This window comes from Lepus europaeus, chromosome 7 (genome assembly GCF_033115175.1).
Source record: "Lepus europaeus isolate LE1 chromosome 7, mLepTim1.pri, whole genome shotgun sequence".
NCBI classification, from domain to species: Eukaryota; Metazoa; Chordata; class Mammalia; order Lagomorpha; family Leporidae; genus Lepus; species Lepus europaeus.
Genome location: NC_084833.1, coordinates 65,348,920 through 65,370,979, shown reverse-complemented (window position 1 = coordinate 65,370,979; position 22,060 = coordinate 65,348,920). Strand labels below are relative to the sequence as shown.

The 22,060-nt window shown below is 41.2% G+C and overlaps 1 protein-coding gene across 3 annotated transcripts in view; it reads right to left on the bottom strand.

The window, feature by feature from the left end:
* The window catches only part of UVRAG (UV radiation resistance associated), a 322,825-nt gene that overhangs the window by 57,295 nt on the left and 243,470 nt on the right, over window positions 1-22,060 (bottom strand). For all 3 annotated transcript variants that reach the window (XM_062196734.1, XM_062196732.1, XM_062196733.1), the window contains one exon: window positions 10,414-10,492. In XM_062196734.1, the coding sequence (XP_062052718.1) occupies window positions 10,414-10,492 (79 nt within the window). The remainder of the gene's footprint in view (window positions 1-10,413; window positions 10,493-22,060) is intronic.

Genomic DNA, 22,060 nt, shown 5'->3' with positions numbered 1-22,060 from the left:
GGGAACTGACACGTGTGTCCTGGCTTACCAAGCTACGAGCAACCAAGGGCTTGCAGAGAAATCAAGATGGCCACATTTTCTAGGAAAGCAGACAGGTTCGTCTCTATTTCCCTTTTCACACTTAAAGTTACTGAGGACCACAAACAGCTTTTGTCCGAGTGGGTCAGATGAGTGTTTAACAACACTTGACTATATTATAAATGAAAATTTGGGAAAAGTTTGGATACTTATTAGTTTATTTTGAAGTAGCAATGGAAATTTATTGCTTGCTAATAAATTTAATGAAAAACAAGTATATTTTCCAAAAAAGAAATTTAGTGATATGAGTGACACTGTTTTACATTTCTGCAAATCTCTTGCAATGTCTAGCTTCACAGAACACAGCTGAAGTCTCTTATTTTCTTCTGCATTCATTTTGCTACCAGATGTTATTCTGTGAGAAAACCTAGCATAGATAGGCAGTTGGAAAGAAATTAGCATTTTAGTAGCCTTTTCCAAGAATTGTGGATATTCTTCTTTGATACTACTCTCAAACTCATCAAGTTGTATTTTTGAAGGTGAGACTCTATTGATGAACTTTTCACACTGCTACATTAAAATCCACTGGGCTGGAGGCAGACATCTAGGCCTAGCAGTTAAAACATCAGAGTACCTAGATATGCTTTCAGGGTTTGGGCTTGTGAGTCCAGTTTCCTGCTAATTCACATACTAGGATCCAGTGGTGATGGTTTAAGTAATTGGGTTCCTGCTACCCATATGGGAGACCTGGGTTCAGCCCCAGAGGGGTGACTCGCATTTCAGGCTTTTGGGGAGTGAACCAGTGGATGGGAGCAGACTTGTTCTTTCCCTCTCTGCCTGTCAAACAAACAAAAATCCATCGAGGGGTGAGCATTTGGTGTAGCACGCCTTGGGGCGCCTGCCTCCCGTATCCAAGGGCTGAGTTCCAGCCTCCGCTCCACTCCCAATTCCAACACCCTGTGAATGAGAACTCTGGTTCGAAGCAGGTGACGGCTCAAGCACTTTGGTCCCTGCCACTCATGTGAGAGACTTAGATGGAGTTCCTGGTTCCTAGCTTTTACCTGGCCTAGCCCTGGCTATTGCAGGCATTTGGAGAGTGAACCAAAGGATGAAGGAGCTCTCTGGGCCTATGTCTTAAATAAACAAATAAAATAATAAAAACAAAACAACAAAAACCACACACACACACACACACACACACATGAGCGTGCGCATTTTCCTAGAAGGAATCTTTACCTGTACATGATTTTGTAGCATCATATATTAGTCATTTGGAAAATACTGGCTCACTGAGTATTAAATACTTCAAATGTTAACATATTCCATTGTAAGCTATTTCAAAATCATATGCAATAATTTCACTACCAGTTATATCAAAAATGTCTTTAAGGGGATGGGAGTTTGCCACAGCAGTTACAATGTCACCTGAGATGCCTGCATCCCATAATGGAATTGCCTGGATTCAAGTCTCAGCTTCACTCCCAATTCCAACTTCTTGCTAATGCACCCTCTGGGAGGCAGCAGGTGACTGCCCAAGTACTTGGATCCCTGCCACCAGTGTAGGAAACCCAGACTGAGTTCCAGGCTCTTGGCTTTGGTCAGGCCCAGCCCCAGCTGTTGCAGGCATCTGGAGAGTGAATCGTAGGTACAAGATCTCTGTCTCTTTCAAATGAATTAAAAATAAGTAAACTTATTAAGGATTGGGAAGCTGTTCATATCATAAGGATTCTAAAAGTCTACTTTTCATCCAAACCCCTTAATGTTATCATCAGTTTCCTTTAAGTGACAGGTTCACTTCCTTCATTTTTGAGAAAACATCTACCAGATATCTAAGTGTGAGTAACCATAGCTTGTGTGTCAGTCAGTTTCTCAAGGAAAGATGACAGCCCATCAAACAGCAGTTCAGTTAGCGACTCAGATGCACATGTGACTTTCTATTATTTGCACTATGCAGCAGGAAGCTTTATGCACACTCTCTTTCCATTGTACAGAATATTAAGATATCATTTTTATACTTCATCAAAGATATGCTTAAGTAAAACTGGATTTTTTTAACTACAAAGGCATGGCATTGCAGAAGATAACACTAGCAGTTTAGTGACTATGGCTTGATTTGTTCTAGTGGGCCGGCAGTTTTATTTAAAAATATTTTATAAATATTTGTTTAAGGATCTATTTATTTTATTTGAAAGGCAGAGTTACAGAGAGGTTGAGGCAGAGAGAGAGAGAGAGAGAGAGAGAATGAATCTTCCATCCACTGGTTGACTCCCCAGATGGCCACAATGGCCAGAGCTGAGCCAATCCGAAGCCAGGAGCCAGGAGCCTCTTTCAGGTCTCCCATGCGGGTGCAGGGGCCCAAGGACTTGGGCCATCTTCACTGTCTTCCCAGGCCGTAGCAGAGAGCTGGATCAGAAGTGGAGCAGCTGGGACTCATACCGGCACTCATAAGGGATGCCAGCACTGCAGGCGGTGGCTTTACCTGTTATGTCACAGCACCTGCCCCAGCAGTTTTATACATTTTTAAAAAAATTTTACTTATTTGATGGGGCGGGTGCTGTGGTGTAGTGGCTAAAGTCTCTGTCTATAGCATATGGGCGCTGGTTCAGGTCTGGACTGCTTCACTTCTGATCTAGCTCCCTGCTAATGCACCTGGGAAAGCAGTGGAACATGACCCAAGTGGAGGACCCCTGCACTCATGTGGGAGATCTGGATGAAGCTCCTGGCTCCTGGCTTTGGCCTGGCCCAGCCTCTCTGTAACTCTTTTTCAAATAAAATAAATATTTCTTAAAAAATTATTTTTTGTTCATTTGAAAGGCATGCATGTGTGCACACGTGCACACACACACAGATAGACATCTTCCATCTGTTGGTATACTCTCCAAATATCCACAACAGCCAGGGCTGGGCAAGCCATAAGCTGGGAGTGGGATCTCAATGCAGGTCTCCATGTGGATGGCAGATGGCAGGGATTCAAGTACCTGAGCCATTACTGCTGCCTCCCAGGAATGCACAGGAAGCTGGAATCAGGTGCGCAGCTGGGACTCAAAATCCAGGCTCTCTGAGACAGGACATGGGCACCCCAACTAGGAGTTGAACCCCTATTCAAATGCCTGCCCCCATACCATCGTTTTTGTAACATCATGTGAATGTCAGCATAGCAAAAATAGATTAAAAAAAAAAGTCTTAATATTATATGAACATACTTTTGCTCTCCCAGATCCAATGAGGGGCTTGGGAACCCCCAGGGAACAAGGGATCAATCACATGGGTGCTCTAAGAGAAACAGCAATCTCTGTCACTCAGATTGTATACAGCTGGCATGCTAATGTGAAACTATTCAAAAAATCTGCTAAACCTTCACTACTAACAACCTGGAAGGAATTATTTACTTTCACTATATCTGTGTGCTTCACTGTATCCAAAATTAAATCAGCTTAATGTATGAACATATGGCCAATTTATTGTTAACTTAAACATGTATTCAAAGGGCCAGCGTTATAGCCACCTGTGACAGCAGCATCCCACATGGGCACCTGTTTGAGTCCCAGCTGCTCCACTTCTGATTCAGCTCCCTGCTGATGCACTTGGGAAAGCAGTGGAAGATGGTGGCCCCTGCACCCACGTGGGAGATCCGGATGAAGCTCCTGGCTCCTGACTTTGGTCTGGCCCAGTCCCAGCTGTTGTGGCCATTTGGGGAGTGAACCAATGGATGGAAGATTCTCTCTCTCTCTTCCTCTCTCCCTCCCCCCTCTAACTCTATCTTTCAAATAAACAAAATAAATCTTTTAAAAAATGTATTCACAGTATGGTTTGAGCTATGGGAAGAACTACACATTGAAATCATGTCTATCAAAAGTCTTCATGTTATAAGATAAATAACGAGCTGGACTGTCTCCCTGACCCCTTCCTTAGGGAGAGCCTACCATCTTTAATGCATATGAAAATAGCAGTTTGAAATAAGTGGCAAGAGCAAAAGATAGGCCCCCGTCTTTCCCACCTCTACAAACATAATGAACACGCAACTCCACATCCCCACAGAGTCAAAACTAAACAAAACTTTTCTCTTAATCTCACAGTCTCCATCAGTTGTGAACCTACAACTGAACAGAGCTGATTACTCCTTGCTTCCAATAGTTCACTTCCCTTAGTTTCCAAGTTACTACTCTGGCCTCATTTTCTTCCCACAAAAGGGGCCATTCCTTTCAGTCTGCTGGTGCTTCCTCTTCCATTCAACTGCTCAGTGGGGTTCCCCCTCAGGCCTCAATCCAGCTGTGTGTGTCTGTCCCGCTTTTCAGCTCTGCACCCTCTCCCTGGTTAATCTCATCCAGTTCCATATCATCTTTACATTGCTAACGCTCAAATTTCTCCAGCACTGATCTTCTGCCCTGAACTCCAGACCTACATATCCTTTCCTCTGCTTAATGACTCTGGATTTCTAAAGCCCAGCTCAAATGCTATTTTCAAAGCAGATCTTTTGGCTCTGTGACCCCTCCCCACTCCCCTCCTGGATCCTTCCTTATTTCAGTAACTGGCATTGCCCAGTTGCTCATCAACAAAACCTAGGGTCATTCTTTTTCCCTTGTCTTCCCCATTCAAATCATTAGTTCATCCCCTACAATATTTAAAAAAATCTGTTCACTTCTCTCCATGTCTACTCCTACCATCTTGGTCCAAGCTACCAGCAACCTGCAACTGGTTTTCTTTTATCTTTTTATCTTTCAACATTTATTTCTTTATTTTAAAGGCAGAATTAGAGAGACAGAGATCTTCCATCTGCTGGTTCACTTCCCAAATGGCCAGGAGCTTCATCTTGGTCTCCCACGTGGGGCAGGGGCCCAAGTACTTAGGCCATCTTCTGCTGCTTTCCTAGGCCCATCAGCAGGGAGCTGGATCAGAAGTGGAGCACCCAGGACTCAAATCAACATCTATATGGGATGCCTGTGTCGCAGATGGTGGTTTTATGGGCCATGCCACGACGCCAGCCCCAAACTGATTTTCTGAAATAGGTTTCTAACTGGTAACTTTGCTTAAATTCTAGTTCCCTGTAATCCATTAGAGCACTTAAGAGTGCTCTTTGAAAAAAACCAAATACCACATTGCTTTCCTGCTTAATTAATTCATTTAATGGCTTCCATTTGTATTTAGAATAAAACTCCTGAATAGGAGCTCTAAGACTTTATATTACATGATCCTTGGATTCTACCTGTTACCTGAACACACCGAGTTCTTTCCTACCTCCCTGCTGTTCCCATGGCCTCAGGGAACTTCACTTGTTAGCTCTGCCAGGCTGTATCGGTGTCATCACCCTTGTCTTAGCTCAACAGTCACTTTCTCAGTAAGGCTTACTTGACAACTTTATCTAAAGTAGGTCTCTCTTCAGTTATTTTTTATTATATCACCTAATTAATTTCTATCATAGCACTTATCTCAATGTAAAATTATTTTCTTTGTTTACTGTATGTCTTTTTGCCATTATAAGGCCTTATAAGGCAAATATATATATATATATATATATAATTTACCTATCATCTAATTCATCTACTTAAAGTGTACAAAATTCAATGATTTTTGGTATATTACATTATTTTTTTAAATTGTGGTAAAATGTATAATAAAATTTGTCATCTAAACCCTTTTTAAGTGTTTAAATTCAGTGGTATTTATTACAGTCACAGTGTTATGCAACCATCACCACTGTATTTCCAAAATTTTATGGCACCCCAAATAGTGACTCTGTAACCATTCTTCCCTTCCCCTAGTCTCTAGGAACGAGGCAGGCACCAGGAATCCTGTGTGTGTGTTCATTGCTGTAACTGCTGCAGAGTAATAGAGCACATACAGCTCACAGAAGATGCTCAACAACCAAAAATAGTACTCAATTTTAAGCAAATCACTATTCATTTTAAAATCTGTTGTATATATTTGAAGTATACAACCCGATGTTTTGATGTGCATACTCACAGTGAAATGGGTACAAAAGTAGAGCTAACATATGAGGAGACACCAAAATGTTTTGCAAAATGGAATTAAAGAATAAGTTTATTTTAAAGGTGTAAATAATTTTTTGAACTCCATGCAGGGTTTTCATAATATGCATTTTTCATGAACTTTTTGAAGACCCCCCCCTCCTATTTATCACCTTCCATAGTTACCATTTGTATGTATATGTATAAAAGCATATATAAACACAACATTTCCTGTCAGGTAACAAGAACCCACACTGAAGTGACAGATCACAAGCTACACGGTCTTCAAATCCATTTAGCATTTTGAACTTTTATTTACTTTGCAGGGTGATGATGGTGATCAGTCAGACACGCATGCATGCACTTTACGAAACATAAAACTCGCCACAGGGGCTGATGCTGTGGTGCAATGGATGCTGACAATCCATATGGGCACCAGTTCAAGTCCCGGCTGCTCTGTTTCCAATCCAGCTCCCTGCTAATGTGCTTGAGAAAGCAGTGGAAGATGACTCAGTGCTTGGGCCCCTGCCACGCACATGGGAGACCTGGAGAGAGTTCTAGGCTCCTGGCTTTAAACTGGCCCAGTTCTGGCCATTTTGGCCATTTGGGGAGTGAGCCAATGGATGGAAGATCTCTCTCTCTCGATCTCTCTCTCGTAACTCTGCCTTTCAAGTAAATAAATAAATAAAATCATATTAAAAAACAACTCTATCAATGTAAGGGCAAAATATTACAAATTTTTTTTTTTTACTTTTTTTTTATGCTATGTGAATTACAAGCAAACCACTGTGCTCTACACAAATTCTAAAATGTACTTATAAATCTAATGACAATTAAGGTAGAAACTTAAAGGTTTTAAAAAAATCAACGTTAATCTCACTGTGCCTAAATTATGACAGGCCTGTTCCTAAAGCATTACCTGCTGACCAAGAAGCAAGGCTGTTTCCAACCTAAGAGGCTGGCACTTGATAAATATTAGCAAATGGCTTTGAAAACAAGATGCTTTGCTTTACGCACTTCCAATCCCTAATGCGGCACACACACACCGTCAGACAGCAGTGACATGAAGAGGGCAAGCAGGCCTTACAAGTGCTCTCAGCTCTTCACCAACACTTGAGGATTTCTACTTGAAGGCCTGTTTTCTAAGCTTGCGCTTTCAAAACTTGGGTTGGCCCAATCCCAAATACTGAAGTAACAAATATTACTAGGTTCTGTCATTTCCTCTACCAAAAAAGTGATTTTACTACTACTTCTGGTTGTGCTGAAAGGTCCTATTGACTATTCAAATCCTCAACCCAGTTACGGACGCTGTATTAAATGACTTCACTCCCTCTTCTCTGGCACTTTAACACATGCCAATGCTTTCATCTACCTCCACTAACATGGCTTAGAAATTACTGAGGTGGGGTCATTTTAGTAGTCTGATTTGTTCACATCTCTAGAGATGGGGTCCAAATGAGACTGGCTCATTTGACATCATGTATTACTATACATCTGCATGAAAATAGATCTTCAAAAGTTAGAAATATCTCATGGCCATAATACTTGCTTAGGAGACAAAATAATGTTTTTTGATTGGTTACAAATTAAAATTTGAAAAAGTGACGGTAGTATGGTTAAAGACAAAAATGAAACTTCCCCTAAGAAATACCAAGACATAGAATCAAGAGAGCTGAAGTTAAGAAAAAAAAAAAAAATTAAAGGCCACAAATTTACTAAAAGTTTTTTTCTAGGTGCTCAAAAGGGACTCCCTTTGAACACACTTTGAAATTTAATAAAATCTATTTTTTATTTTTTAAAGATTTATTTATTTATTTAAAAGGCAGAGTTACAGAGAGGAGAGACACACACAGAGATCTTCCATTGGCTGATTCACTCCCACAATGGCCACAATGGCCAGGCTGAAGCCAGGAGCCCAGAGCTTCATCTGGTTCTCCCATGTTGGTGCAGGAGCCCAAATACTTGAGCCATCTTCCACTGTTTTCCCAGGCACATTAGCAGATAGCTGGATTGGAAGCGGAGCATCTGGGACTTGAACCAGCACCCATATGGGATGTTGGCATTGCAGATGGTGGCTAAACCTACTACACCACAATGCTGGTCCCAAGAAAGTCTGTTTTTCAGAAGTTTATTGTCTCCGCCTTTTAAAACTTCAGCAACAGTGATGAAATAAACAAACACAGTAAAATACTTGCTTCCTATGTATTTAGAGTGGTTGATCTGTTGATCTTAGATACATACACATACATTTTAAAATTTTCAAAAACAAGTATAAAGTTGGAACGGATACACAATTATTAGAAGTATTCCACTCTTAAACAGATGAATAAAGCTAGTTCAGCATGCTTGTGGCCCTGGTTCATTTAGGAGTGAAACCGGAGGCCTGACTTTCCTAGGCTCTCTGCTGCACACTATCAGCTCCCATCTTGGTCTTGCTCTCAAAGCTAGCCCCTCTCTATAGCATCCTTGGTATTCCCTCTGAGTCCTGGAGAATAAATAAGTGTGATGTATGTCTGTGCACATATGCACATGTATGTCTGTGTGCCTAAAGCTGGCATTGATGAGGAAGTCCCAGCATTTGGGCAGCAGCAGCTTTTAGCTGCAAGCTCCCAACAGTCTTCCAACATTTACACTTACATGCCTAAAGTAAGAAATAGTACCAGAAGAGATGGACCTCAGAACTCAGGTCAGAACTTAGTTCTATGAAATGATGCCAACTTCACTCCAAGACTCTGGTCTCTGCAGTATCCCCGTGCTCTTTCCACTACGGCTGACTTCACCGGAGATGCTCCCTAATTTACTTCTTCCTTGATGCAATCTTAGTCTGGGCACTTCTTATCTGGTTCTGTCAATGCACTGCCTTTTCTATGGTATGATCAACAGAGTATGAGCTAGGCAGCCTTGAAATTAAGTTCTGTTTCTTTGACTGAAATACTTATATGCCAAAAACAGAGGGAGAGAAGGCATGGCAGGGTGCAGAATGGCACATGGCAAGGTGAGTCATGGGCTAGTGGCTGCGTGCAAGGCTGCAGAGAGGAACACGAGCTGGAGGGGAATGAACAGCAAAGCAGTATGAGTGAGAGGGCACCAGCATGAGGGTATGAGGCAAATGACTAAGTGAGCACTGCAAACTGGAAACCGATCCAATTTCAAATAAGTATGACAATCTGAATTAGAAATTGAATTAAAACAACGCCAACATCAAGCTGAGACTGGTTGAGGAAAAGAAAGGCCAAGGTGACAGTATATGGAAGAATAACTCTAGATCAATCAGACATGAACAAGGGGACTGTTCAGAAAGTGTTTAGATTTATAGGGATGAAAGGCAACTCAGGCTCATTAAAAAAAAAGAAAAACACACAAGCCTTATTACTTCTATAAAACTGAAAGGTCGGAGGATACAGTTGATGATGTTTTTAAATAACAGCCAAACTGGATACATATCCATGTGGTATTCCAACTGGAAGGATGTCCAAATACTAAGTACTGAAGCTAGTCTTTTTTTTTTTTTTTTTCCCAATGTATTTACTTGAAAGGCAGAGTGACGGAGACAGAGACAGAGAGAGAGATTGAATATGAATGAATAAATATCTTTCATTTCTTGGTTTGCTCCTCAAATGACCAGGGATGGGCCACATCAACACCACGAGCCAAAAACTCCATCCAGGTCTCCCACATGGGTGTCAGGGGCCCAAGTACTTGGGTCATCTTCTATTGCCTTCCCAGGTACATTAGCAGGGAGCTAGATTAGAAGCAAAGCAGCTGGGACTTAAACCAGCAGCACCCTGTAGGTGATGCCAGTATTGCAAATGGTAGCGTAACCCACTGTACCACAACACCAGGCTCAAGTCTTCCTGTACAACTAGAAAATTTATGGAACATCTACCAAATGTGCTAAGAAATGCTACATAATTGTTTCAGTAAAATATAAACTCGGGCATCTGACAGTCTTATAATAGCACGTAGAAAAATATTATTCAAGTGGGATAGCAACTGAAGTGATGTTGAGAGAGCCACAAAAATCCAAGATGGGTTGGAAGGACCATATGCTTGTTTTTTTTTGTTTGGGCCCTGGGGATCAAAGCATTAAACTTTGACTCCATAAATGATGAAGTAAAATGAGTCCTTAGACTTGTCCTAAGAGAAGAAACCAATTACCAGTCAAGATGCAGAGGTAAAAGGCTATAAAGCCCACACAGTCAAGTGCATACCACCAGTAAGTTAAGAACTCAGGAAAGGGCTTCCGAATTTAGCAGGATTCCAATATGTACCCCCTGACTCTACAGTCACTGTAATACCATAGCGTAAGACCATGGCCAAAGAAGAACTTTGCAATACCAATGCAAAGGGTCAAGGACAACACTTATTTATAGAGAAAGAAGGTGGGCAGTCCAAGGAGGTAGGAGAGGAGTGAAGAATAGTTACTTACCTGTGCTATATTTTTGTTCAGAAGATAGACACCATAATCAAATTGTAACTTCTCCCCTCCTTTTGGATATAGTGGAAACCTAAAGAAGGTAAAGAGGGGTCAGAGTTTTCCAAAACTGAGTAAATACAACCTCTGAGTTGTTGACAGAGGCTGAAGTTTCTTAGCTACTGCATAAATATCTCCTGAGTTGGCCTCAATCACTTAATTATAGCCACTGTGATCTACTAACATCTTCATAATATTAGTCAAGTCGGAACAACGGCTGATTCCTTTCAAAGGACAAACACACAATAAGAGTGACCCACAACTCTAAGGAGGTGGGGCCGCTCTTCCAATTATGTATCATAACTGCCATCCTAAGATAAAGATCTTGGAAGTTTTCCCCTCTAATAATACCTTGGGTCTGACATCTCAAATTCTACTAAACACGAGATGAAGATTATAGACAAGAATCAAACTTCAAAGCCATCTATAAGATTTTTTCTTTTCCTAAGGTGCCCGTCAAACCAACAGTGCCAAAATGAGCCAAAATTCATTCAAAAGTTCATGCACATGTACAGGGATGGCCATTTGGATGCAACTTCTCTGAGGCAATGTGCTCAGGCAATAAAGCTCTCATAAATGACTTTCCATTTTAACCTGACTCGCGGAAGAAACAAAAGCATGAGATATGCTTCATAAAGATGGTGAGTTATTTTAGACAACGAGTTTCCCTCACTAGTTCCCTTTCCTTATCTCTGCAAATGAAAAGGAAAAGATTACAGCAAACATATATTCCAGTCATTTCCTCCCTGACTCTAAAGATCAAACATAAAGTTTTATAATCTGAATTAGATTTCTCCACCAACAGATGAATCATAACTTATGCTGTAACTTAGGCAAGGTCAAAAAGAAAACTTTATCTTCCTTAGTTTTGCAATATATAATTACTCTTAAGAATAAAATAATCTTGATGAAATGAATGGTAGGTGACAATTACTGGATATTCTTAATTGCAAATGTCCTTTAATTGCTTGAAGAAAAAAATGCACCCTATAAAGCCTGGAAGAGATTGTTTTCTAAAGGAAATAAAATAAAGGAAACAACTTAAAAGTTTTACATCAAATTCTCAAGAGTTGCTGGTTATATAGTATCCAAAAGATAAATTTGTTGTGCTGTAAAGTTATAAGCACTGGGGAGAGAGCAAGGTCATGAACTATATTTATTCTCTACTAAGGGAAACCAAATGCTTCAGACACCCATCAAGAAGATAGAGCTTTGTATTTAATTGAAACAGTAAAAAATAAACTAGGACATGTGGTTTGGCTCCAAATTGAGATGCATAAAAAGGATAACAAAGCAAATTCAGGACAAGCAAAGCACAAGTCTAGGCTTGTGCAAGGTGTCTGGGAATCATTCAAACACATATGGGGCGGCATGCAAAGATACTACACATTTGCAAAGACATACCAATGGGGGCACTTTACAGGAATCTGCTAGAGTCCTAAAGCTCTGTGTAGTTGTTATTCTACAAACCATCAAATTCCAACTATCTGAACAACTCCAAACCCACAGCCATCTCCATTTCCAAGATACAAATCCAGAAACTATTTCATACATTGGAAGGGTAAGTGGAGATCAGCATGATTGAAAACCAGGTCTTTACATTCCTGCAAAATGGGTCTTACAACACTTGGCTTTATGATGACTTCATTGGGACTTCTTTATAGAGGAGCCACAAGGCGTGTATGTAGCATGAAAACAAACCTGAAGTATGATTAGAGCCAAAGGTTGAAAGAGGGCAATATAAATACAGATCAAATATTAGGACAGAGTTCACATGTTATACTGCTTTCAAATTCTTACTGGGTCATTTCAAGTTGAACAGTGTAATAGCTTATAACTATCACACATTCATTTTACTTACTAAAAGTACACAGATTTATAGATTCGTTAAGCAATCTGGAAAAATGGAATCCATTTGAAAGGTCAAAACCTATTACCATCAGAACATAAGATACAAATCAAAGGCATTTTATTTCAATACAGATGGAGAATCAGATTAGCCCACACTATAAAAGGTTTAATAAGATGTGGTCACTCAAGTACAATGAGAAAAATCTCTAACACCACAAACAGATCTCATTAGAGGATAGCATTACATTTACTAATGGGAAGACAAACTGTATTTCCTATTAACACATTATTTTATTAATTATTACATTCAATCAATATGGTCACTAACAATTTTTTTTAATTAAATAAAACTATCTCCAAATTATCTGAAAAAAAAAATCACTCAGTCTTCATGGTGAAAATCTATGAATTAGAAAGTAATGGATTATGCAATGGAATTCCATCTGAGGATTACTATCACTGTAACTCACACCAGGTGGTGAGGAGTGAGTGGGGAGAACTTACAGACCTCCAACCTTAATTACAGATTCCCCTTTTATCTACTGCACATAATCTCTTCATTGTAGACTCTCACATTGACTTGGGTCAGTTTGTAACCCTTCCTTTTTCCAGCCTCTAATTTCTATTCTAATCTATTCACTGTGTGATTATTATTAATGTGTATCTCTATTTGTGTACTGTAGGCTCCAAAAGGGCAGAAACAGACTATCACATTCCTCATTTACCTCTTTGGTCAAGAGTCTAGCACTATGACTTGTAGACAATAAAAATATGCTGAAATGAAAAAATAGATGATGTGTGAGAAAGATCTGGAGTGCTTCAGTATCTAGTAATTCTAATAGGAGTCGAGGATTAGGCATGACTATAAAAAAAAAATCTAATGTGATCCCAGGCTGTGTTAACAAATGCAGGGATGCTAAACTCGAGAATGTGCTTTGTGACAACTACTTTGGTTAACGTGTATTACATACATGTTACATAGATAAATTATAGGAACCTTACTAACAGGTAGTAATTTATGTATCAACACCCACAGAGACAGAATGCATGAGGACTATTTCACACTCAACATGGAAAAAATTTGACAGAAATGGATTTTGAATCATTCTTACTTAAAAAATACACAATTATTCCAAAGCATTATCCTACCCTCCCTCACCCCAGACATTTATGCAAGAGCTCCAAGTTAGTGACAGTTTCTTGCCTCAACCTTAGAGCCTCACATCCAGGTCTGGTCCTTTAGGCAGGATATGGGGCCAGTTCATTCAAACCATTACCACGCCCTGAGTCCATGACTTTCCCTCAGAATCAAAACATTTGCTACCCAGGTTTAGACAGACATCCCATTTTTACCCACCTTCTTTGTCTTTTTATGTGCAGTGATTTCCAAGTTGACAAGTCAGTTTCCCTCTGAAATATTCTGACTTCTCCATTCTCAATGGCACTCTGGATAATTCTTTTATGTGGGCGCTTTCTACACACTGGGGGATGTCTAGTGGGGCAACATCCCTGTCCTCTGCCCACTAAGAGCCAACAGCACCCCACTCCCAGCTGTGAGAACCAAAAATGTCTGCAGACATTGCCAAGTGTCGCTGGTGGGAATGGGAGAGGGATTAAACTGCCTGCAGTTGAGGAGCACCGGTCTAGGCTCTTGGTTTGATTACTGCAGCCACTTCCTGGCCAGCATCCCCAATGCCAGTTCATTCTCCCCGTCACTGCCAGACTGACGTCGGGCAGCCTCATATGTTTTGAAAAACTGAACAGTGACAGCGGAGACCAAGTTTTTCCAGTCTCAGCTCTATGAATTCCTTGTTACATGAGTTTGGGTAAATCCCAACTGCTCTAAAGCTGTGAAGTGGAGAAACACCATCTTTCCAGTCTCTTCACAAGCATCTCGTGAGAATAGAACCCAAAAGATTGAGAAAGTACAAATTATGATATAAATATACTTTCTTATCATGTCACTTCTCAGTCCTGCTTCCAAATCAGTTTTTGTTTGAAATTTCAACTCTTCTACTGAGCTTTCAAGGCCCAAGTTGTCTGGTCTGATCTGTGGGTTTATCGGCCGCCTTTTGCTTAAGTGTCAAGAATACACCAAGCTAGTTTCTCTCTCTGCTTTTGCTCACTTCCTAGAAACGTCCATCTCTTTCCTTTCTATTCAAATACTAGTCTATTCTATCAGATCTAGGTGAATTTGTCATGTCCCTTTTATTTTTAAATTTTGAAAAAAATTTATTTATTTGAGACAGAGAAACAGAACTTCCATGTGCTGGTTCCCTGGCCGAATTGCCTCTAATTGACAACTACTGATTAAAGCTCTTAATTTGATTCCTGGCCAGCATCTTTAATGCCAGTTCACTCTATCACTGCCAGACTGATCTGAGGAAGTTTGTTTTGCCCACAATGGCCCTGGATGGGGCTGAAGCTGGGAGCCAGGAATTCAATCCAGGTCCCCGTCACGGGCGGCAGGAGCTCAGTTACTTGAGCCGTCACTGCTGGTTCCCAGGATCTCATCAGGAGGCTGGAGTCAGCAGCAGAACCAGGTGCTGAACCCAGGCACTCTGGTAAGGGATGAGGTCATCTTAGCAGCAAGGCCAAATGCCTCTTCCTTCTCTACCCCCAGGCTTCACTGATTCTCCTGTGACCTCCTGTTGCCTATTCAGTGCCTAGAGATTGGCTGTAAGTTGTTTCTGTATTTGTTTATTTCATTTTCTAGTGGGAGGGCCTTAATTCTCCTCACCTCACAATTCATAGGTGCACAGTTCTTTTCTTGCTGATTTATGTTTTAGTTGAGGGCTAAGTCACATGTAAAGAAGCAACCACAAAAAGACATGTTTTCAATATTTATTTTTCCAAAAACGTCCCCCTAAAACAACCACACAGTACATTGTGAATCAACATTGGTATCCTCAGGGTTTCAGGATAGATTATTACATTACTATCGAGTGGACTCCTCTTGCTAGGAGGTTTAGAAGGCCAGTCTTTATAACTGGTGGCTTGAATACTATCAGGAGCAACCAGCTCTTGGTTGGACTCCAAAGAAGCAGTTTAAAAACTAAATAGGCCAGCACTGTGGCTCAACAGGCTAATCCTCCGCCTTGCGGTGCTGGCACACCAGGTTCTAGTCCCGGTTGGGGCGCCGGATTCGGTCCCGGTTGCCCCTCTTCCAGGCTAGCTCTTTGCTATGGCCCGGGAGTGCAGTGCAGGATGGCCCAAGTCCTTGGGCCCTGCACCCCATGGGAGACCAGGAGAAGCACCTGGCTCCTGCCTTCGGATCAGTGTGGTGCGCCGGCCGCAGCACGCTGGCCATGGCAGCCATTGGAGGGTGAACCAATGGCAAAAGGAAGACCTTTCTCTCTGTCTCTCTCTCTCTCTCTCACAGTCCACTCTGCCTGTCAAAACAAAACAAAAAAAAAACCCAAATAGAGGTCACTAATTCTCCAGAACCAAAAAAATAAAAAAAGAATTGTGGTACAGCAGGTTAAGTCACCATTTCCGGAGTCATATCTCATACTGTAGTGATGATTTGAGTTCGGCTACTCTGCTTCAGATCCAGCACCCTGTTAATATGCCTGGGAAGCAGCAGATGATGGCCCAAGTTACTTGGGTCCCTGCCACCCATGTAGGAGACCTGGGTGGAATTCCAGGCTCCTGGCTTTGGCCTGGCCCAGCCCAAGCTTTTGCAAGCATTTGGGGAGTGAATCAACAGATGGAAGAATTTTAACTTTTTATCTCTGTCTCTCCCTCTCTTTGTGTCACTCTGCCTTTCAAATAAATAAATGAATAAATCTTAAATTAAAAAAGAATTATGAGACACTTTAAAAATCTAAAATGCTAGCACCATGCTATCTATATGCCTTTATTTCCCATGACTGAGGACGGGAAATGATCAAAGACTATTTAGATCAATACTAAATCATGTAGCTTCAAGAGATGGCAATGTAAAGGGGTCTGTTTTACTTTGTCAAGACTACAGAAAAAAACAAACAACTCTCACTTTTCTGAGAAGTCTAATATCAATGAAACTTCAACACAAGGCTAGCTGATGATAATGTGGTGAAACCACAGGCTGGCCGCAGGCACCTAAGGTGGAAATGATTGGCAGTGGCGGTTCCACTGCAGATTGTAAAAATATTTGTGCATCTGTTTCTATGCTAAAAAGTCACATTAGGGGCCGGCACTGTGGCGTGGCAGGTAAAGCTGCTGCCTGCAGTGCTGGCATCTGCTATGGGTGCCGGTTTGAGGCCAACTGCTCCACTTACGATCCAGCTCTCTGCTATGGCCTAGCTGTTGTGGCTTGGGGAGTGAACCAGTGGATGGAAGACTCTCTGTAACTCCGACTTTCAAATACATAAATGAATCTATTTTTTTAAGGACTCAAGCTCTATAACTTTAAAAAAAATTATTAAAGAAAATTTATAATTTCATTTACGATTTCTATTTTAACTTACCTAAATTTATTTTTTTAAGTTTCAATTCTTCTTTAAAAACTTTAAGGACCATTTAATCTCCCAAAAGTGGTATCTTATTTTAAGCATCATAATTGATTTACAATAACAGAGAAAGCAACAGATATCCACTGGTCTGTGCTAAAGTTACAATCTATAAAGAGCGTAATTAACAAAGGACTTTTTTTTCCTCTTCTCTATGACCAAAGTGACCTTTGAAAAACAAAATCAAATCTGAATATGATCAATCATCTAAATTTTTATCTCGAGTTTGGAAAACACAGGGGAAAGAGAACTATGCTGAATGATTAACTCAAGAATACAATCTACAAAATTCAAACTGTGGGGACCTCCATGGGGAAACTGGAGACTTAGTTCACTCAGCAAGGACAAATAAAGAAGGAAAGAACCTTCAGATTAAAAGAGGTTTAAGAAGTGGAACAACAAGGACTCGTACATTGTTGGCGGGAGTGTAAAGTCTCCACACTATGGAAAGTGGTCTGGCAGTTACTTAGAAAACTAAACATATACACTTACCCAAGAAAAATAAGCAGCTTTGTTCATAATAGTCAAAAACTGAAAATGACTTCAGTATCCATCACTAGGAGAACACTCCATGATATATGCATCTTCATACAATGGAATACTACTTAATGAAAGAAAATAAACTACTGATACACACAAAAACAAGACCCCAAACACACCAAATGAAGAAAACCTTATGTGAAAAAGTTTATATTGCATGCTTCCACTGATGTTGAGTTCTAGAACTGGTAAGACTAACACATGTGTTTGAACAACGGTTGCCTAGGGCACTGGGGGAAGGCAGTGATTTACTGGAAAGGAGACGAAGGGAAGTTTCTAGGGAGATTTAATGTTCTATATTTTGATAGGGGTTGGATTGCACTATATGATAGACATATGCAACTAACAGAACTCTCAGACTGGCAGATTTAAGACTTGTGAATTTCATTGTACGTAAATTTTATCTCAATAGAAGAACCATAAACAAATATCAAACTCTCTACTTAATCATATGCATGGTTAAGTACTAGGGGGAAGTATACTGGTATCTGCAACTTACTTGGAGATTCACCAAAATAAGTACGTTAGCAGATGAACATAGGGATGGATAAATGGAAATCTATACAATAAAGCAAGTTCACTACAGTAAAAAGCTCATTTTAGAATCTAAATGGTGCTGGCGCCGCAAGGCGGAGGATTAGCCTACTGAGCCGCAGTGCCAGGACACCGGGTTCTAGTCCCGGTCAGGGCACCAGATTCTGTCCCGGTTGCCCCTCTTCCAGGCCAGCTCTCTGCTGTGGCTTAAGAGTGCAGTGGAGGATGGTCCAAGTGCTTGGGCCCTGCACCCCATGGGAGACCAGGAGAAGCACCTGGCTCCTGCCTTCGGATCAGCTCAATGCGCCGGCCGCAGCGCGCCGGCCGCAACGCGCCGGCCGCAGTGGCCATTGGAGGGTGAACCAACAGCAAAGGAAGACCTTTCTCTCTGTCTCTCTCTCTCACTGTCTACTCTGCCTGTCAAAAAAAAAAAAAGGTAGACATATGGGTGTTCACTATAAAATTCTCTCTACTAAATGTTTGGGACTCTTCATAAAAGAATTTTAGGACAAAATATAACCAAGTAAAAGATTTAGCTAGTAATAATGATAAGAGAAAAATCTAATAGTCTCCAAACTTTATTTCATACTATTATCAGTAAAAAATTAGGAACACAACCCCATTATAAAGGTAAGTAATAAATATATTTTATTAAATGACATACAGGTCAAATGTGCAAATATATTATAAAATAAACACAAAGCAGAAATTTGATATATAATAAATGGAAACGCTTTAAAAAGACATCAGAGATGCAGTACAAAGGAAATGTGAGGACTTGTCTGGGTTCTGACTTGAAGGAAGGAACTAAAAAGAGGTTATGAAACAACTGGAAACATTTGAAAATTGCATATTTTATTAAAATACTTATCTGAAAGGTGTAGCGACAAAGAGGGAGATAAACACACACATACACATGGGGGCAAGAGGGGAGAGGTCTTACATCCATCCACTGGCTGACTCCTCAAATGGCTGCAATAGCCAGAGCTGGGTGAGGCCAAAGCCAAAGCCAGGAGCCAACAATTCTAGCCTTGTCTTCCAGGTGGGTGGCAGGGATCAAGTACTTGAGCCATCACTTGCTGCTTTCCCAGGTGCATTAGCAGAAGTTGAACTGAAAGAGGAGTAGCCAGGACTCAAGCCAGCACTCTGATATAGCATGCTGGTGTTGCAAGTGGCAGCTTAACCCACTGTGATACAACATTAGCCTCTGAGTAATTATTTGATGACAATAAAGAATTGCTATTCTTTAAATGTGATAATTGGCCGGCGCCGTGGCTCAACAGGCTAATCCTCCGCCTTGCGGCGCCGGCACACCGGGTTCTAGTCCCGGTCGGGGCACCGATCCTGTCCCGGTTGCCCCTCTTCCAGGCCAGCTCTCTGCTGTGGCTAGGGAGTGCAGTGGAGGATGGCCCAAGTGCTTGGGTCCTGCACCCATGGGAGACCAGGAGAAGCACCTGGCTCCTGCCATCGGAACAGCGCGGTGCGCCGGCCGCAGCGCGCTACCGCAGCGGCCATTGGAGGGTGAACCAACGGCAAAAAGGAAGACCTTTCTCTCTGTCTCTCTCTCTCACTGTCCACTCTGCCTGTCAAAAAAAAAAAAAAAAAGTGATAATTATATAGTCATTATGGTGACAAATTTATCTTTTAGAGACAACTGCTGAAGGATTTATGAACAAAATTGTTATGGTATCCGGATTCACTTAAAAACAATTGATTGGGATGAAGACAGCGGAAGGGATACAGATAAAACAAGATTGTGATTGTTCCCAGTTATAAAAGCTGGGCATACAGGGTGTGCTCTATCATTTTCTCACTCTTCTATATGCTTGAAATTTTCTATAGTAAAAGTTAAAAAGATAAAAGATAAAACAACAGCTCCTTAGTTTCAATTATGTCATTTGTTTTGGATCTGTTTCCATCAGATAGAACGTTAACTCTAAGAGGGCACAAATTGTTATCTGTGTTGTTTACTATTATAATCCTAGTATTTAGAATATTGTCAAATATAGAAATTCAATAATCTAAACATCAAAAGCCATTTATACCATAATTCCTATACTATATCATAATCTTTCTCCTAAATGGCATGATTATATTCTGATCATAGCCAGATATCTTTTTCTAGGTGTTACAGAGATATTTGAAATTCTATATGTTCAAAATAAAGAATACCAGGGTCAGTGCTATGGCCTAGTGGCCTAAGCCTTTGCTTGTGGTGCCAGTATCCCATATGGGTGCCAGTTCATCCCAGCTGTTCCTCTTTTGATCCAGCTCTCTGCTATGGCCTGGGAAAGCAGTGGAAGATGGCCCAAGTCCTTGGGCCCCTGCAACTTGCATGAGAGACCTAGAAGAAATTCCTGGCTCCGGGCTTCGAATTGGCTCAGCTCTATCCATTGCGGTCATTTGGGGAGTGAACCAGTAGATGGAAGACCTTTCTCTCTCTCTCTTTCTCTCTTCCTCTCTGTGTCTGTAACTCTACCTTACAAATAGATAAATAAAATCTTAAAAAAGTGCAGCAAGTGCTACATAACAATATAATGGTCAACAACAGACTGCATATACAACAGTGATATGATTGGATTAAAATGGGGCAGGTGTTTAGCAGGTGTTAAGACACCTGGTGTCCCATCAGAGAGCCTTGGTTTGATGCCTGATTCCGGCTCTTGACTGTAACTTCCTGCCAATGCAGATCCTGGGAGACAGCCACGATGGCTTAAGTTCCTACCACCCGCACAGGAGATCTGAGTTCCTGGCTGCCAACTTTGGCTCAGCCTAGCTTGGGGAGTGAACCAGCAGATAGCAGCTCTCTCTTTCTGTCTCTCACTCTGCCTCTCACATAAATACATTTAAAGAAACACCTTAAAGGAGGTGGGAATTTGGATAGAGTAGCTAAGATGTTGCTGGGGTTGCCTGCATCCCATTACTGGAATGCCTGGATTTGAGCTCCACCTCTGCCTCCAATTCAGCTTCTTGCTAATGTATACCCTGGGAGGTGGCGCATTAGAGCTCAGGTACTTGGGTCCCTGCCACTTATGTGGGAGACCCAGACTGAGTTTCCTGGCTCCTGGCTTTGGCGTGGCCCAGCCCTAGCAGTTGCAGTTATCTGGGGAGTGAACCAGTTAATGGAAGATATCTTTCTCTCTGCCTTTTAAATAAATTTTTAAAAAAATTTAAAAATTTCCCATTAAACAGTGACTTCACAGCCATCACAACATCTCAGTGCAGCACATTATGTATGTATTTGGGGTGAAGTTGGTGTAAATAAAGTGTCAGTTGGTGTAAATGGACATCAGTCATAGAAAAGTAGAGCACACACATTGATACTTGATAGTGATGGTAATTATTAAGTATATCACACTATTAACTTATTTTAGAGTGCACTCCTATTTACACAGGTTTACTGTAGAGCAGCGTGCTGTGTCATAAGCAGCACCCCATCCACCTCACATTTGTTGCATCTCCACTGCTTCAAGGGGTTAGGCCAACTGGTTGACCTCTACCATCAGGTGCGAGTAAGTACACTCTATGATGTCCACACAAGGACAATGTATTTCTGGGCATAAAAGGCACATGACTGGACTGTACCATCTTCTAAACCTGCCTTCGCAACAGGCCCAGCAGACATGAGCAAGGAGAGCTGAAGAGGCTACCCTAACAACAAACACACTTTTTCTAATTCCAGCCATCTATGTGCTCAAGCCAGAAATCTATGGTCCCCTTTGTCAAAAAATGATCTGTTCTCTGTTCTCACTTGGTAATTTTTGTTCATCTTCGCAGAATCAACCCAGGCATCACCTACTCCAGGAAGCATCTCTGACATCCCTCCCTGTTTGTGCAAGGCCTGAATGGAAGGCTTTTCTTCTGCATTCCTGTTTCCCCATAGCACTTTGTGTACCCTCTGCTATTCACACTTCTCGTGATGAAGTAGCAGTCTGTTACACGTCTACCTTAAACCCTGAATAAATACTTTCACATTAGGTATGAAAGTCATGCAGTGCTCATAATATACCTTGTAGTTAAAATTTTTTGCTCAACTGAATGGGATCATCTTTGAAGATTCTTTCTCCACATTTAATTGGTCTACATGCCCCATTAAAATGAACAAGTTAAAAATAGCAGCTGTAACAGCTAAATAGTGAGATATGGAGGAGGGACCAGAGAGAGAAATTTCTGACAGCTTCCCA